Consider the following 17,499-nt stretch of genomic DNA (forward strand, 5'->3'; position numbering starts at 1 on the left):
GCTGCTACCCCAGACATGCTCCAGCACAGCTCCTTCCTGAGCTGTGAAAAGCAAGTTCAGTGTTCTGTGTTGCCTTCTCTTGACCAAACCTTTGATTCCCATCAATTGCCTGAGGTCCCTTTCCTTGTGCCATTTTGCTGCATTCACAGCCAAGGAAGGCTCCCAACGGGCAGGCAAAATTTGTTCCCCATTTGTTGTCTTTCCAGAAGGGAACCAGAATATTAAGCAGGCAATTTTACAGGACAGGAGAAAAAAAAGAAAGAAAGTAAAAAAAAAGGTTTGAATCACACTATAATTAACAGAGAGGTGATCATGCCAGTTTGGAAATTGCTAATATAATTTTATGATACTGAATTTTCCATCCTGCAAGGCTGTGAATAACTGTAGTTTAACAGATGCATCCAAAATGTACATATCAAACTAAATCTCTAGAACTATAGCATCTGCGTGTCCTTAATTTAGCTAGTGAGCATGTGCACATATGTACACATAATCAAACATTTACTATTACATATATAAAACCACATTTATTCATCAACATAAACAAAGGGATTATATCTATTCCATTTCCTCCTAATATGACTAAAATTCACGCTGGCCAGGAGGGGTTACTGAGGTAACAGCTTGGCTCCTAAGTAATGCTCCATTTATTAATCTTCAGATGTCAGAACTGCCCTGTGGGGACCAGGAATCAGTGTCCTGGATCACAAACCTGAGGGCCCATTCAGCACCTTTGAAGATGTAATTCTCAGTGTAACTGGCTATCGGATGCACTGTAAAACCTTGCTGTTGTGATGTGCTTTAGGGTATCTGCACATTCCTACACACATTTTGTCTGTTCTATAATGTGCATTTGCAGAGCACATTTTGCAAGGGAAAAAGAAAGTGGATGATGTTATGGTACCACAGAAATCAGCTTTCCTCGTTTTATCTCTTCCTAATTGAGGGCTGTTTCTGTTGCCAAGTGAGGTCTGGGCTTCCTTGATGTATAAATCAAGGATGTTTGTTGCACTAAAACTGGCATGCAATTGCTTGTCAGCAGTCACCTTGCTTTAAGAAATGAGTGAAAGAAATCAAAGGAAATGTAGAGTATTACTGGAGACTGTCTTTGATGATGAATAAGACTGTGTGAATGGCTGATCAGGTCTGAAAAGGAAAAAAAACCTCAAACATACAGTGAAGGATTTTGATATAAAGACATTTAGATTTAGGCATGCTGAAAATATAAACTAAGAAGTTTTGCATTCGATGAAATTCAGTCTTTACTGTCTAAACATCCTTTGTGTGTGTTTGGCCCTCTGAAAACAAAAGCACAGCAGTGGGGAGCCTTTTCCCAATGCTTTTGTGCCCAGGATATTCAGCTTGGGCTCTGCCTAATGAGACTAAATTGCCTCCTGTGCAGTGGGAAAGTGGCCCAGCCACTCTGAAGTGGGCTGATCTGGATTAGGCAGCTCCCTGTCTCTGGAACCAGAGCTGTTCTATGCCTGGGATATTTTCCACACATCTTTGTAACCTGTGTATCATCTCTCTTATCTGATGGAAGATTTCCCCAGTGAAGCTCACAAATATGCAGACCACGTCATAGCACCTCTTTAACACCTCTCCCCTTCAGGCTGCTCCTTCAAATGAGATTTTTAATCCAAAAGAGACGCCATTCCCACAGGTACTTGGAGATACTCCTTGAAATTTAATAGCAGCAAGTGATGGCAAAGAGGAAGAGGGAGGATGAAGCGTAAGTAAATAAAGCCTATAGAAAGAGTAGGAGAAAGAAATTACATACTGTGAAAAGAAGCTTGATGCAAGGTGGAGAAGGACAAGTAGGAGAGAAGGAATAGTGGAGTAAAGTGGGGAAATAGATAAAAGGAGAAATAAAAAAGGCTGAGAAACCTCCTTCCATTATCAGCAGGGTAACACTATGCCTGATAACCCTCTTTAGTGAATGACTTCATTTCTATAAACCAGGAGCCAATCTGGAGAGCTGCAAAGTTGATTGAATGAACCAAGGTTGAGATTTCCTGGCCCATACTCAGTAAGTTTAAAAAGAAGAATTCTTCTAGCACGTGAACATCAAAACGGCTTTTTCTTTCATTTCTTTTAGGGAGTAAGGTAAAAAGAACAAACATCTTGAATTTTCACCACCCCCATGACTTGGCGAACTCAGTGTTACAAGACTTGGTTACCATGTTAAAAGATAATGTTAAAAAGTTTAAATTTTGCCTTGACCCTTCTGGAGTCGGGGCTCCCGATCTAAACACATCTGGATTAGGCCTCCCCTTCCCAGGCACATCCATTTACTCCACACAAAGCTTACACATCTCTGGGACTCCACAGAAGAGATCATTTTCAGGTACAGAGCTGCAGTTGAGGTGCTTAGTCACACTCCACATTCTCTTGGCAACACCTCCTTCCAAACAAGGGCTGAATAATGGGAGTTTACTGAGTCACTCCAGTCCAACCTATGGACTGTCATCACCCACAGCTCCTGGATTATGCAACTGCAGCAACCCTGTGGAACTCCTCTGTTAGAAAATGCTGATTTGTTGCAAGTGAGTCACAGGAGAAATTTAATGAAAAGTAATCTTTCCAGGGAACATCTTTCCCAGCTATGCTGCTACTGACTCCAGAGGGCTGCCAGACCTTTGAAAGCTCACCCACGCAGCACGGGAAACAACGTGGAAACGGGGCTGAAATGTTTCCCTGCCACTTTCTCTCCCTTCTGAATGTGCAGGGCTTGCTTCCCCTACCAAGCTCAGTACTCTTAACCTCCTGGGAAAAAGACTGCATCTCAAAACAACAGCATTTTCTTGTTGTTATTTTTGTTGTTTCTAAAAAGAAAAATCCTTCCCCAAAATAGGCTAGACTTGATTTTTAATACACTCTTTAAATCAGGTACAGTTTTGAAACTCTAGCACTAGTTTTTTTTTATTTCTGTTACCCTTTCTAACAGTACATTTATCATCCTAAAGGGTCTCAGTGTAAGATGAACCCATCACCCACCTTGTCAGGACGGTACAGTTAAAGCGACTTGCACGACTCCCTCCTGTGCAGACACCCGGCATTATTTTCATCAGTGCCTCTGCTTTGCAGGGTGATTCTGCACAAAAACATTGTCACTCTCCTGACAAATGACTTGCATACACAAAGCTCTTCGTACACTACAAGCTTTGCAGGACCACTGGTTTTATTTCTCTGTTCATTAAAGAACACATTTTTCCCCCCATTTCATGCATTTTAAAGCATCTCTCTAATGAATTCACATACTAAGCATTCATATTTCTTTCAACACTTTTCTATTAGCTGTGTCAAACTGAATCTCGTGCCATTTGTCATGGTGCACTGAAGGTCTGATAATTAAGAAATATGTTGCTGCTGTTGCTGTAATGATGAGCACAGGAGTACTTGGTTGTGCCTCTGTGGCGTTTCTGGCTCAGTCTGAGAGCGATGAGCGTGTCCATGGTGCTGTGTGTGCACTGTGAAGTGGCTCTGTGTGCTGCCATGCATTCCAAACACACTATCTGTGCACACCCCATGCATAATGCAGCCCGTGTTTTATCATGGGTTTTCCTGGCGTGCCAGCCTAGCTCATGAAGAGAGGAAGGGGAGTCAACAGCTTGTGATGCCCTGTTGCTCCCTGAGATTTAGCATGCAAAGCACTTGCCTTTGCAGAATCACAAATATTTCCACAGCACAGACCTCTCTGGGCAGGTTTAAATATTGTGCAGTCTAAGCTAAACAACCTGACACAAAACGTTTGCAGTCCCTGGCTTCTTAAATTTTTTAGCATCGCTTTCAGTTGTTTTCTCCTCAGAGACCACAATGTTAACACACCAGTTAGTTCTGTGCTCTTTCCTCTCACAGGCAGTTCTACCTGGCTGGCCACCTGTCGCCGCTCTGGGAATTTTTGCTGTGGAAAGCAATCAATTTGGAAGGACAGGGAGGGCAGGAGGGGGTCACAGGAGTGCAGGGACTGAGTGACAGCTGGCATTCAGCCCTAACCCCAACACAGGAGCTCTGTGGTTGGGCAGGGAATGGGACAGTGCAGGTGGAAGCATTTGAGAGGCCACAGAGGAGACATAAGGGGCCTTTCAGTGTTACACTGTTCACTCCAGGGTGGCATTTTCTTGTCATCCTTAACCACGTAGTACCTAGAGGAGCATCTTCTGCAGAGAAAACGTGCTCTCCCAAGAATGTTTTCATCCTGAACTCGACTTTGCAGAAAGAAGCTATATATTCATTTTTCACACCTTTTCCCCAGTTTTATCTTCAGTCTATGCAGACACACACTGCACTGCTCTCTGCATAGGAAGTTCACTTTTTTTTAGAGGCATCAGCTATTCACAAATGTTAAAATTAGAAGTTAGGTCTGCTTATGGAAATTATACTTGTCCAGAGAAGTTTGGATGCTGCCCAGAGAAGCTGTGGATGCCCCTGGGTCCCTGGAAGTGTCCAAGGCCAGGCTAGATGGAGCTCTGAGCCACCTGGGACAGTGGGAGGTGTCCCTGCCCATGGCAGGGGGTTAGAGCTGGATGGTCTTTAAGGAACCTTTCAACACAAACCATTCTATGACTGTGTTACAAAGGGAGAAAAGGTAGTTTTCAGTTTTTGGTGTTTACTACACAGCTGATCATTTTAATAGCAATTCACGACTTCCCTTTTCTCCTTTTAACTGATCTGCTTTCTGACTCAAATTAAGAATTAGAAAAGTAGTGCAGTATTGTGAAATCTGTTACCCTACAAATGAAGCACTTTCCTTGCTTTTAACAAGTGGGTCTGTTTGCACAGGGGGTTGTTCTGGAACAATGACCCAGCTCCAAGGGAACAGGGTCTGTTCCCTCAGTTTGATCGTCCTCACAGCACTGGGCTTTCATGAGCTGGGAACACACATTTTTTATCTGCATAATGGTAAATAACGACTCCTTTATTGCTCATTAGTCACACACAGCTGGGCTCATGTGTGCTGCCACCCAGCACCTCCAGGACTGTGCAGAAGCCACCAGGGGTGGTGAGGAGCAGGGTGGATACGCTCCTTGTGCTGCCACGGCCGGTGCTGGATGCAAAGCTGGATTCCGGGCTGGATTCCAGCAACCTGGCCCAGTGGGAGGTGTCCCTGCCCATGGCAGGAGGTGGAATGAGGTGGTTTAAGGTCCCTTCCAACCCAGCCCATTCTCTGCCTCTCACCCCTGCACTGTCCCAAGGCAGGACTGCCCCGGCTGCAGCTGCACCTTCTGCTGAGTGGGGAGAGAACCGGGGGATGCTGCCTCTGACTCTGGGAATGGGGAGTTCCCTCTGCTTTGCCTCCAGCCATGGGGAGCTCCTGAGCAGCAGGGGCCTCTCGAGGTGCTGGCTGTGTCACACAAAGCTGGACACCCTGGGGAACAGCTGGGAATGCAGGAGAGTCTCAGCTCCGCTTTGGATTTCATCCTTTTTGTATCAGGAAGGCCAATTAACCAACTAATCAGAGTGGCCTAGGACACGAGAAATGTGCTTATCTGAGATAGGTACAATACAGAACAGATTCACTTTTGCAAATCAGAAAAAAAAAAATCTGTGAGGTTTCTTTTTTTGCAGGAAGAATTCTCACCTTTTTTTTACCTTTTTTAAAAAGTAATTTTCTGTGAGTTGTTTTGTCCACAGAGCATAGCTGGATTCTAAAATCACTTTTCTTAAAAAAACCCCAAACCACCACCACCCTCGCAGTTCTCATTTATTAGCATGTTATCCAGGAACGTCTCAGTAACCTTCACAAACCAGGTCTGGCTGCCACATGCCCTTCATTACGGACCACACGCTTGCCTTCACCAGTATCTTTAAATCACCAGTGACACTGGTAACTTGGTCACGTTCCTGCTGATACACGACTGCAAAACTGAAAGAATTTTGCCCTTTCAATTAATTTATTTTCCCTTTTATGGCAGCTCCAGAGCAAACCCAGGATTTTCTCTGGCTTCCGGTCTCCATGACCCATGTGAGAAAAATCTCTCCCTCTACCAATAAACTCCAATTTAAATTTATCATATTTTTCCATGTGTCCCATTCATCAAAGTATTTCTTTACATTTACATTCTTCCTACTTGAGCTTGTGACATTTTTATTTAAAAGAAAGTGCTATCAGAATTCAATAAAAAAAATTTAAAAGCATTCTGCATATTCACACTGGAAAGTGATGCTGTTGATTTAAAAGTTAATGTTTCCAAGAACATGTATGTGTAAGAGTAACACTGAAGACATTCAATTAACACAATAAATATCACCTCAAATTGTTAGATGTATCTTTTGTGACCTGATACCCATTTCTCACACTGCAACATTTATTCTGCTGGAAAAAATAAACAACCATTTAAAATGTGGATTTGTGAAGAAAAACGTAAACAAGCAAGGCCTAAATCGAAAATAATCCTTTGAGCACCCTGTTACTGGACTGAATTCTTTTGATCTCAGGCCTGTGACGTGTCAGTCACTTCAGAGAACTTAAGGAAGTTTTATTGCTATAAAACTGGCATAGGATAAAGGTCAGCCTATTTATTTTTAACGAGTGAAGCGACATTATTTACTACTCAGTTTACAGGCTGAAAGTGCACTCTGCAGTATTTATCCCACTGGGAGAAACAGAAAAAAAGGGACCACCCTAACTTCCCCAAAATAATACTCTGCAACTGGGCACTGCTTAGCAACTGCACCAATACAGTTACAAACCCATCAGGGCTTCAGCTGTTCAAAGTTTGGGCTCACTGTCATAGCTGGATGCTCAGAGGTGCTGAGCAAAGTGCCAAGATCCTGCAGGGAATGGGCCATGAATATTGCATCCCAACATTTAAACACAAGCTCTGATCCACAAGTGGGAAGAGGCCAGATCAAGTCACGGGAAGATTTGTAAATCTCACTCTGTATTTTATTTTTTTTCTTTTAAATATTTCTTGGTCACTGAGGCTATGAAAATTCCATTCATTTCTCCATGCTGTTGCCCACTTAATGTGGTAAAGAAGTATTTCATTATTCTCTCTGATGAATACACAAGCACCAAAACCCAAAGCTGAACGGTGGAACAAAGAGTAAATTACTTCAATCCTCTTAATTCTCTGCTTTTTTGGCAGATAATGCCATAAGTCATTCTAGCTTAGCAGCCACAGATTGAAGACAGATTTCTTTTTAAACTTTGGAAATGTTAAAATTGAATGAACTAACAAAAGAAAATTGTACCTAAACAGGGAGAAAATAAAAGAAGAACTTTTCAAATGGCTATCAAATCAGTTTTATGGGGTTTTTTTTGCAATGAGTCTGAATACTCATTTTTTGGGAGGACAACTTTCCCCTGTCCAGTCCAAATCCAGGCAATGCAAAGTCCCATGAAACCCAGTAAACTGAAATAACCTTTTCCTCCAAACTCCTTCCCCAAAATTCTTGAAGAGTTGCCTGTGGTTGAACTGGAATGCATCTGGAAGTGTTTGAATTAAGTGCAGCCTGCCCAAAAGACAGCTTGGCTTCCTGCAGAGGTGTAAAGGATAAAAAGGGGATTGTGGTGGACAGAGCATTGTTGTTGTGAGTTAACAGGGAGCTGAAGCGACACTGGAATACTCATCAAAGTTCCTAAGGGCTGCTCCCTTCCAGATGAGTGCTGAGGGCAGCTGAAATACCTTCTAGAAGTGCTGCAGGACACATTTGCTGTTTGACCCTCCTGCACAACAGCATCACCTGCACGAGGTGACCACAGAGTTTCACCTAAAGCACCAAAGCTGCAGCCTCACAGTTTCGAGAGGCTCTACTGCTGTGAAAGATCAGCATCTTGTTCATTTGCTCTGCAACTTGACTATGTATCATTCTGTTTTTCAGGTACAGTGTTAATATTAATTTTTGATTGGACGTGGAAGTGTCAACTCCCACAGGGTGCAATTATTAACAGGTGCCAAACTGGGAGAAAATAAATGTATAAAAGTTAGTATGCATCAGGTGCTTGTATTTTCCATTAACAAGAACAGATTTATAATTTTAAAAAATTGTTTTCATTCCATTTTTTGAAGAGAAAAAGGAATTTCATGCCTTAAGGCTGTATATTCTCTTCATTCACTTGAAAGACCAGAGAGATGCAACACTTTGTTCTAAGTTTGCACAGCTCCTGGTGCCTCTGTAGATCTGTGGGACCTTTTCCCACAAAGCCCCACCCTGCGTTGTGCCATCTCCCACATCCCTCCAGGAGCCCAGACCACCTGGCAGGCCTTGGCTACACTGGGGTTGTGAAGAGTGGAGCAGCTGTGAGCAGAAACATGGGCTGCAAACTGAGGAACCACAGGAGTTACCCCTTCCTTGGCAACTGGGGCTGTAAGAACATGGTCCACTGGAGCCAAAAGAATCCAGACAACTCAGCTGAGAGCAGGAGCTGGGCGCAAGAGCACAGGAGTCTCAGTATTACACTGAGATTTAAGCGTAGCTCTGACCCACGAGCATGGATAACAAAAGTCTCATTGATTCCAATTAGAGGATGCGTTGGTCTATTTACTGTAACTGAGTCGATTCTCAGAAAAATAATTAATTCCTTGTCATGTCTCACGTGTATTGATTTTTGTAATTACAACAGAACTGGAGGCGAGGGTGCAGGGGGAAGGAAAGGCACTTGATTCCTGTTTAATTTGATGCACAAGCTGTCAAGGACAAAGCAATTGAGATGCCATGGCCATGCCCATCCTTGATGCTCTCTCTGCTCTGATGTCGTGTGCCAGACGTGCTGGAGTGCAGGATCCAAAATCACACCCCGCTCTGACATAATGCAGTGCACAGAGCTGCTGTCTGCAGCAGCCTCCACAGCAGGCAGGAGAGATGCCCAAGGGGAAGGAGATAAGGACAGGACAAGCTTAATGTGTATCAGTGACTAAGAGGAGGAGACAAAGCAGTAGAATGGGAGAGAAAGAAAATACAAGTTGTTGCTGATATAGAGCTGCCAGTAGATAATGTAGGAGAAAACAAGTAGTGAGAGAAAAGAAAATACAGTATGGCCTAGCTTGGTAATGATGCTGTTAGGAAAAAGCAGCAGGAGGGAATCAACTTTGTTTCCCTTAAGATTTCACTAAAATAGCAAGTTAGGGAGTTTTTACCCAGAGTCAAGGCAGCATTTGACTTCTTAACAGGTGATAGTCTCCTCCCCCAAGCATGTGTGTGGGAATGGCTGGTCTGGTTCCCTACAGACACAGACCTGGTTGTAACACTCAGTTTGTCACAAAGATATTGTCATCACCCACACAGACACAGAACGACCTTTTGGGCCCACTAAAGCCAATGCCTGCCCTAACTCCAGCAGGACCACAAGAAGCTGTTTCCAACCTTTTGCCTAGAAGTATCAGTTCAGGAAGTCTCCAACTCTCATAGGAGCAAAAAACCTTTTTCTAATACAATAGACCTGCAAATAAAAGCTGCAGAACAGTCTCACATGCAAACACTAGAAAGAAATTATAGATGTGAGGGAGAGGCAGAGCTTAAGGGTTTAAATCACTCCTGAGTTAAGCACTCTCAGCTAAACACATGGTATTTTAAACAAAACAAAACAGAAGAGCCTCCAGGACAGGGAACTACTTTGCATCCAGTGTGTGCAGTTTCTAAAACCTGTTGTCTAAAATGACAGCACTCTAAGGCAAAATTTCTCCTGGTGCCCTATGCACACCACAAGAGAGGAAGCTGCAAACTCATACTTTGAGGAAAGCCAACAGTGAGAGGTTGTGGCAGTGTGTTGGCAACACTTGGTGACACGATATCCTCGGGGCTGGGAAAGAGCTCTGTGCGCAGAGTCAGAACACAACAAACTGTGAGGCACGAATAAATAACGAAAGGGCAGTGATGGATGACAGCAGATCTGTCTCCAGTGGAATTATTGGGGAGAATACGGAAAATTCTTTCCCTCTTAATATATTAAACTCATTGTTTGGGGCCGAGTTGAGGCTGCCAGAAAAGCCTTTTAACACAGCCAGCATAAATTTCAGTGGGTGTTTGAAGCAGGAGAGCCTGGGTTGTTGAAAAAGCAGCCCCCAGAAAGGCTGCTGCCTGCAGAAAACACATCAGCTCTGCTCAGCTGGGAAATCATTTGATCTATTTTATACCATCCACCCCGTCACTGAGGAGGCAAATATGGGTATGAAATATGGACACAGAGCAAAACATAAAAAGAGACTTAATAAAATGAGTAATCATGTTTTCCCTAAACCCTCTCATGCAAGCAGGAGGCACTAACATCATAAATTCAGCACAGTGCCCGTTTCAGTGTGTGGGAAAGGGAAAAAGCCCTGGAGCCAGGCCCTGTGAGCACATCCCTGCAGAGGCTGTCTCAGGAGGCATGGAGAGGGCAGGGTGAGGAGCTGGCACTGTGGCCAGAGGCAGGGGGTGACAGGGATCTGGAGCTGCTCCGTGCCAGGCAGAAAGAACTGATGGAAGAGTCAAACACAGCTGGCCCAGCACAACCTTCCAAAATTCAGCTCTAGTCCTCAGTGACAAAGTTCCAGTACTTTATGCTACTCCTCAGTACATCAATAAATTAAAAATAAAAAGCAAGAAAAAAAGAAGAAAGGACACAGCCAAAAAGAAGTAACCAAGAGCCCAAGGATCCCAAACAAGCTGGTGTTAGAAGCATTAACTGATTATTCTCTGGAATTTTAAATTCCAGTGTTTAAATTCCAGTTCACAAGCCTGATAAACGCATGATCCTACAGCACCAAAGATAAAACATAATAATATGTATAGTCTTTACACCCAGACACCCACAACATCAAAAAGTTCCAGCTTATTTATAAACACGATTTTAAAAAGATGAGTAGAAAATTGGAAGTGCAAACATTTTTATTTTCCCAAACTATTGTAAACTTCTGGCTATTCAGCCCTTAGCCTAATCTATTCTCTGGCTACTTCACAGAGATGACATGAAAACACTGATTAACTCACAGCCAGTGCTAGAATTCAAGCTGTAATACAGGCACAGAACCTTCGGGACTGTGGACACAGACAAGGAATGAGAACTGAAGCCAAGGACACACATTTGAGCAAGAGCAGAAAAAATGAAAGCAGACATGACACAGTGGGCTGTGAAGAATTACACTTGGAACGCTGCTGCTAACAAGTCTCCCTCCATGTGGAAGTCTGATTATACCTAGGTTTTCCTACAGGAAGATCAAGAACAAGTGCAGGACTCTGAACCTTCTCCACTGAAGTTGGTGGCAAAACTGCCACCAGCTCCACTTGGAGCAAGAGTGAGCCCCCAGGCTTAAGGATCAAGACATGCATTCCAAAATGTTACGTGTAGATGCAGTGCATTAAATCAAATAGAGGAAATCCAGCAAGCAAGGTAGAATATAAAGCACTATTATTGTAAAAAAGTGCTGTTTCCCACAGAAACCCATCCTGCTGGATGGACACCAGGACCTGGGGACAGCATGCTAAGGAGATATCTCTTTTTCCTTTAGTGGGAACTGTGTTTTGCTTCTGTGCAGCTCAGGCACAGGGGAGGGAAGGGCACACTCTGCTGGCCACAGCACCTTTTAACACTGAGAGCTTTTGAACAACCAGAGTACTGAAAAATAACCCTCATCCCCCATCTGGACCTGATGTGGTGCCCACACCAGGCTGCTGCTTGACTTCTCTCGCCCTGAGTCTCAGTGAGCGTGGCTCTGATGCTGTCAATGGATTCTCTCATGTTTAAACATCAGCCTACCTGCTGCAAGAGCTCTTTCTCTCCTGAAGGACAATTTTAGCAGTGTAACATATGTTCAGAAACTCTTTACCTTAGGCTTTTCATCCAATATTTGCTGACGGATCTCCTTGTGTTTTTCTACAAGTTTCTCCTGCCTTTTACTCTGAGCATCTTCTAGCTGTCAGAAAAGAGCAGAGAATCTTTTTTCAGAGCTTGCACATCCTCACTCTCCCACCTCCTACCCAACAAACATTCCACCCATCAAAATTAAAACATTATCATCGAAACTATGAACAATTCCAATATAAAATCACACACCACTGCCTCAAGCATCACTGAGCACGACTGTTCAACAGTTGGGTGTGGACATGAAACCTCAGACTTCATACTTGAGGTTGAGGATCAGAAATGCCTAAAGGACTTACTGCAGACTTCTAATGTTATTAAATTATAAATCTTGGGCTTCGCTTAATAATGCACTCGGACATAAAACCTACTTAATTTGCTAATTCTTAAGGTTGCTTCCTAAATCAAGGCTTTTCTAAGCAAAAACGGGCCAACTTTTGAACCTAACTACCTTTGCATTGAAATTTAGAGGAGAATTCAGTGGCTGCATACATTCCATAGTGATTTCACACCCCAAAGCACTGCAGTGCACAATTTCAGCCCAGTGTGAGCCACCTGCAGCTGCAGAAAAGCTAACAACTGTAATGGAATTCTTTGATTTGTATTTACAGAACTCACAGAATGCTTTTTACATTTCAGTAACTGTTCAAACGCAATTAAAGTTAAAATATACTCTGCAATTAAAAGTTCATTGACTTTCCTTATGCAATCTTTGCATTCAGCACACAGCAGCAAGCCCATTTAAAAAATGGGTGCATTTTCCATGAATACACACAGGATATTCAGAGATGAAATTGTATTAAAATCTGCCCTGCTCAGCACCATCCCCCAAATGCTGACTAACAATTAATGAGGAGCTCTCTGAAATCCCAGTTTTCCTTTAACTGGAATGTGAAGCAAAGTCTACACTGCATCTGCTAAAAGTCAGCAGGTGTGGAATCTTTATGCTGAAGCTTAGAATCTGCAGTTGAATATAATCTAAAAGGTGAAAGGTGACATTTTATCCCCCCAGGTGCAGAATAAACCCCTGGCCTGACATACCCTCTTTATGTACTGCACCACCTCCTGGATGTAGGACCGGATCATTTCCGTCTTCTCCCTGGGGGAAGCATTCCACGAGTTATTGAGTCGATAACATCACACCAATGTATTTTAACCCCCTGCAACTCTTTGCCAAATCAAGGCCATGTTTAAGGACCCACCTAATTAACTTTTCTGCACTCTCTGATCTGGTCCTTGTACCAGGCCACACCTTTATTACATGAAAGGCTCAAACTTCCCCATGAACTGCACAACATCCCCCTGCTCTTCCCCCAGCAGGCTTTTCCCACAGGGTAATGCCACGTTTTCCAAGTGCTGGTGGTGTTCCCAAAGTCTCAAATGTCAGTGTGGGAGCTGCAGCGCCATGAGCAGAGGCACAGTGCCACGGTGTGGCAGAGGAACAGCCTCTGCCAGAGCAGGCACTGCTGGTGACATGCAGGGACAAAGCTCCCACAGGAGCAGGGCAGGCACGGCTTGGCCCCCAGGCAGAGCTGAACTCAGGGAAATGGAACTTTATGTCACTCTCTGAGCCAGTTATTTGGTAACCATCGGTCAGAGGCTGAACACAAGACGCCCAAAGTGGTAAATGCACATAAAATAACAATTTGTGGCTACTTCAGTCAACCAGTTGCAGGACAGTTACTCCAAATCACTGATTGCCTCAGCCAAGACCAGTGAACTGCTCCTCAGGTGGCACTAAAATCACGTGGGTTTAGGCAAGCCCTGGGTGGGTGTAAAAACATTAAGTAAGAACAATTAAAACAATGGATTATTATCTCTGTGCAATATTCTTTCCCAAATTTATGTAAAAGCTTTAGATGAACAACAGTGTAGCCAGAGTGATTCAAAAGGGATTCACCAGAAGGTCTCACTCCTCTCTGCCCTACTCCCAGAGTGAGGACAAGCTGTGTCACAGACACAGGGGGAAAGCTGACTTCCCCATGGAGTTCCCATCTCACCTCTCCAAAGAGCTCTTTGAAAAGCCTGACAGAGGAAAGTCCTTGGGAAAAATGAGGGAAAAAATGAAAAGGAAAGGAGAAAAGAACTGCTACTTGTCTGTCCCTGAGCCTTTCTCACTAGTGCCTCATTTACCTCTCAGCAAATCATTTCCTACTGCAATTGATTTTTACTGCTGCAGCATTTCCGTAATGGCCAACTGCTTTTTTCTAATATGAATTCCATGCCCTCTGACCAGCTCTAACCATATTAAGTATTTCTCCCTCTTTTTCATAATAAATTATTCTCATCTTTTTTTATTTAATAGGATGTTTATTGAAATTTTTAATGTGTTGATTCTTAAACTACCTGAAACACTTCACTGTGTGTGTGATTTCCTTTCAGTGTTACCAAATACACAGATTCTCTCTTGAGAGGCTCCAAAACCTCTATCAACCCTTTTACCTGCAGAAAACCAAACACAGTTATGCCTTTGTTACATGGTAAACCTCAAACATTAGAGGGTTTCTTTTTTTGTTTTGTTTTGTTTGTTTCTCTTGTATTTTTAACTGCTCTAAAGTAAAGACTGGTAACAAGAATAGCAGTGCAAGATTAAAATGCTCCATTTTCTTTTGGAGCTGCTTGCCAAAACAAATGAAGGAGGACAAACAAACCGAGATCCTGTGCCCTTGGGAAGAACATAATCAACTTGCACAAGTACAGTTTGTGTTGTCTGGCGGTGCATAAATGGATTTAGCATTGCTGTGCCTGCGCAGGGCCACTGCACCCTCAGAGCTCAGCTTTCCCCTGTCACCCCCCCAGAGTGCCACCGTCACTGGATCATTAGCAGTGTCTGAGGGGAATTTATCCCAAAAGCAGAGTGAACCTCCCAGTGTGGTGTGGCCACTTCTTCTGGAGAGCAGCCTTAATGGAGTTAAGAAGGAAAGACAACTCACAAATAGAAATCCAAGTTAAAATGAAATCAAACCCCGCGGGAACGGGAGCACTAAAGCTATTTGTACTTAGAGGAACAGTGCCTGGATGAACAGCATTTTGGGGAACTGCTCCATCAGGTGCTCCCAGGAACATCCCCACTCCCCACAACAGCACCTCTGCTTCTGGCCCAGGCTCTCCCTGCTCATGGAACAGGCGACTGCATTAGCCCCAGGGAATGAAATTATTATCAGGGAAAGGACTCTGGTGAGGCCTGACTAAAGCCTGCCTTGTATTTCGCATCGACACCTTCCTTTGATTTACCAGCTGTGAAAAATCTTGTATAAGGATATGGATCTAGGGATAGACTTACTCTTCCATTTGATTTTTATCCTTGGACTTTGCTTCTGTGATCTTCTCCTGCCTCTTCTTGTCCATTTTTTTCTTCAGTTCTTTCTTTTCTCTAAAATATAAAATATAAAGGGAAGTTCAAAAGGTATCTAAACAAATCTCACAAGGAACAGCAATCAATGATAAAGGGAACAGCACTTACTTTTCACATGTTTCTTTCAGTTTCTTTAGCTGGTTGTTCTGACACTCCTCTGCTACATCTGTCAGCTTCTGAATTAGCTAAAAAAAAATCCCAAGAAAAAAAAATACGTATTTTCAGCTAAATATCATAGACGCAGCTAAATTTCCTCAAAAGTCTGCAGCAGACATGGCAGTGTTACGCCATTCCCAGATTAATTACCGACGATCAAAAGTCAGTAAACATTATTATCAGTGTAAACACATTATTAACTTGTGGAGTTCAGCCAGACTGGTGCATATCCAACTCACCCAGAAACTGCTACTTCTCTGTACATCAAGGTGATACACTTTCACAATATTAAATGTAAAACCAAAATATATTTCAAGTATTTTACCTTTGCTAGGAATGAAAATGCCTGTGATAAATCATAAGGGGTCACGAATTGAATTTACACAATGCTAATTGCAAACTGAATTCCTGTGTCACTGAACATTCAAGGCTTTCTGTGAGGGCTGAAAACATCCCTCTTGTAATGAGGATTATTACAAGGAATGGTTTGGATTTCAGGGTGGTCAGGGGGACATTGAAAATTCAGGCATGACAGCTATGAAAGCCAAGCACGGAGAAGCATAACCTACATTTTGATCACAGAATGAAAAAGATCTGAGTCATTGGTTTGAAATCTGCTGTGGGTCCATCTCTTTGGTGCCCAAACCAGTAACAAAAGCCACACCTGTGGTGGGGATGCTGACAGGAGAGCAGTCATGGGCAGAGCGTCTGTGCCAGTTCAATGAACAGTGAATGAAGTGGGAAATGGGACCCATTCAGTTTGATCACCCTTCTAGTTTAAGTCTGATTTTGTAAAATCACCCTCTCAGGGTGATGAACCAGGAATGTATAACAAGGCATAGCTGGTCTGATCCAACTTTTCATTCCTTCGATAAAAGCAGAGAGGTACCAACAATAGGCTCCTGTCTAAAAGAAAGCCATCAGAACGAACCTCTCAGCTGAAAGGCAAATTTTAATTGCAACATTAACTCCTGCACAGCTCAGAGAGAAAACTACCTGAAAGTTCTGTGCTAAAAAATGAATTTGCTCTGCCACCACCTAACTGGATAATGCCAGAAATGTAACTTTGCTTTGAGAAATGCCATTTCCCATTTTGGAATGAGAAATGAGTTACCTCACAAGATAAGCCCAACTATGTGGGTCTAAAATGGTTCTTTTTTATAAAAATTCAAATCTCTGAAATGAAGCCACCAGCTGTTACTGGGATGGGGACTGTCCCCCTGTGGTGCAGGTAACTGTGTCCCTACAGGCACCCTGGAGTAGCTGTGATTCACACAGGGATGGGGAAAAACATGGCACCACTTGGGAGCCGCAGCTCTGTGCTGATCCACAGGAATGAATCTGTGCAGAGGCCTTGCTGAGCAATATCCACACACAAATCACTCCTCTGACCTGCTCTTTTTGGGTGGCAGGGCAGAGGAGAAAAATCACTTCACCCAACGGGAGTGAAGCAAAATGTCAGGTAATAGAAAAAAATGCAAGAGGGAGTTGTTTGCAGTTGAGGAAGAGTTTGCACTCCCATAACACCCTTTAAAAATGTCATTCCTGCCTAAGAACATCCATTAGCATCAGCTTCCATCTGCCCAAGCTCCTCTATTTCAGCTTAGAGGGCCTATGATCATGCTGTAGTTGTCAGCCAGACTCCAGCTGTAAAAACAAAGCTTGGCTTGGACCAATGAATGCAAACTATTTCTTCACCATATACAGAATATGTCCTGCGTCCCCTTAAAGCATTCATCTGCCACAGGAGCACTCTTTGGCACAACCCTCTGTCCTGGGGAACGTTTGAATCTGTTTTCATGGTGTTTCGATTCATTTTCTGGCTAATCCTGCCTCCCTGTGTGTTTCAGGTTGGAAACAGTGGCAGAACAAAACAGGAACATCATCCAAAAGCTGCAGTAAAGCCAGAGTTATGTAACCAAAGGTAGCAGTAATCCTGTTGCCTTTGTGCCTTCCACCCAAAGCCTTCCAAGCTGTTGGAAGTGTTAGTGACAAAGTGACACAACAGCCCCTTGAAGCTGCAGCAGAGCTCAGGGAAGTGAAGCTCTGAAAGGGACTCCAAGTAGGAGAAAGCCCCAGGTGATGAGAATTTGTCCTGGTGCCGTCAGTGCTCACCCCGACCCTGACACCACAAACCTACCAGCTTGATGTGCTCTCGTTTCTGGTACTTCTCACTGTAATACTGCTCCTGCCTGAGGTTCAG

General features: G+C 43.4%; 1 protein-coding gene and 1 long non-coding RNA gene across 3 annotated transcripts in view; one reads left to right on the forward strand and one right to left on the reverse strand.

The window, feature by feature from the left end:
• LOC108449351 overlaps positions 1-17,478 on the forward strand; it is a 101,885-nt gene extending 84,407 nt beyond the window's left edge. The window contains exon 4 of the long non-coding RNA XR_001865517.1: positions 17,147-17,478. This is a non-coding gene — a long non-coding RNA (uncharacterized LOC108449351). The remainder of the gene's footprint in view (positions 1-17,146) is intronic.
• The window catches only part of PLCB1 (phospholipase C beta 1), a 243,390-nt gene that overhangs the window by 41,782 nt on the left and 184,109 nt on the right, over positions 1-17,499 (reverse strand). For both annotated transcript variants that reach the window (XM_017745250.1, XM_017745251.1), the window contains exons 26-30: positions 17,437-17,499; positions 15,249-15,325; positions 15,069-15,158; positions 12,827-12,884; positions 11,751-11,837 (exon numbers count right to left, since the gene is read on the reverse strand). In XM_017745250.1, coding sequence (XP_017600739.1) covers positions 11,751-11,837; positions 12,827-12,884; positions 15,069-15,158; positions 15,249-15,325; positions 17,437-17,499 — 375 coding nt within the window. The remainder of the gene's footprint in view (positions 1-11,750; positions 11,838-12,826; positions 12,885-15,068; positions 15,159-15,248; positions 15,326-17,436) is intronic.

Source organism: Corvus brachyrhynchos, unplaced genomic scaffold (assembly GCF_000691975.1).
Source record: "Corvus brachyrhynchos isolate BGI_N302 unplaced genomic scaffold, ASM69197v1 scaffold69, whole genome shotgun sequence".
Taxonomy (NCBI): domain Eukaryota; kingdom Metazoa; phylum Chordata; class Aves; order Passeriformes; family Corvidae; genus Corvus; species Corvus brachyrhynchos.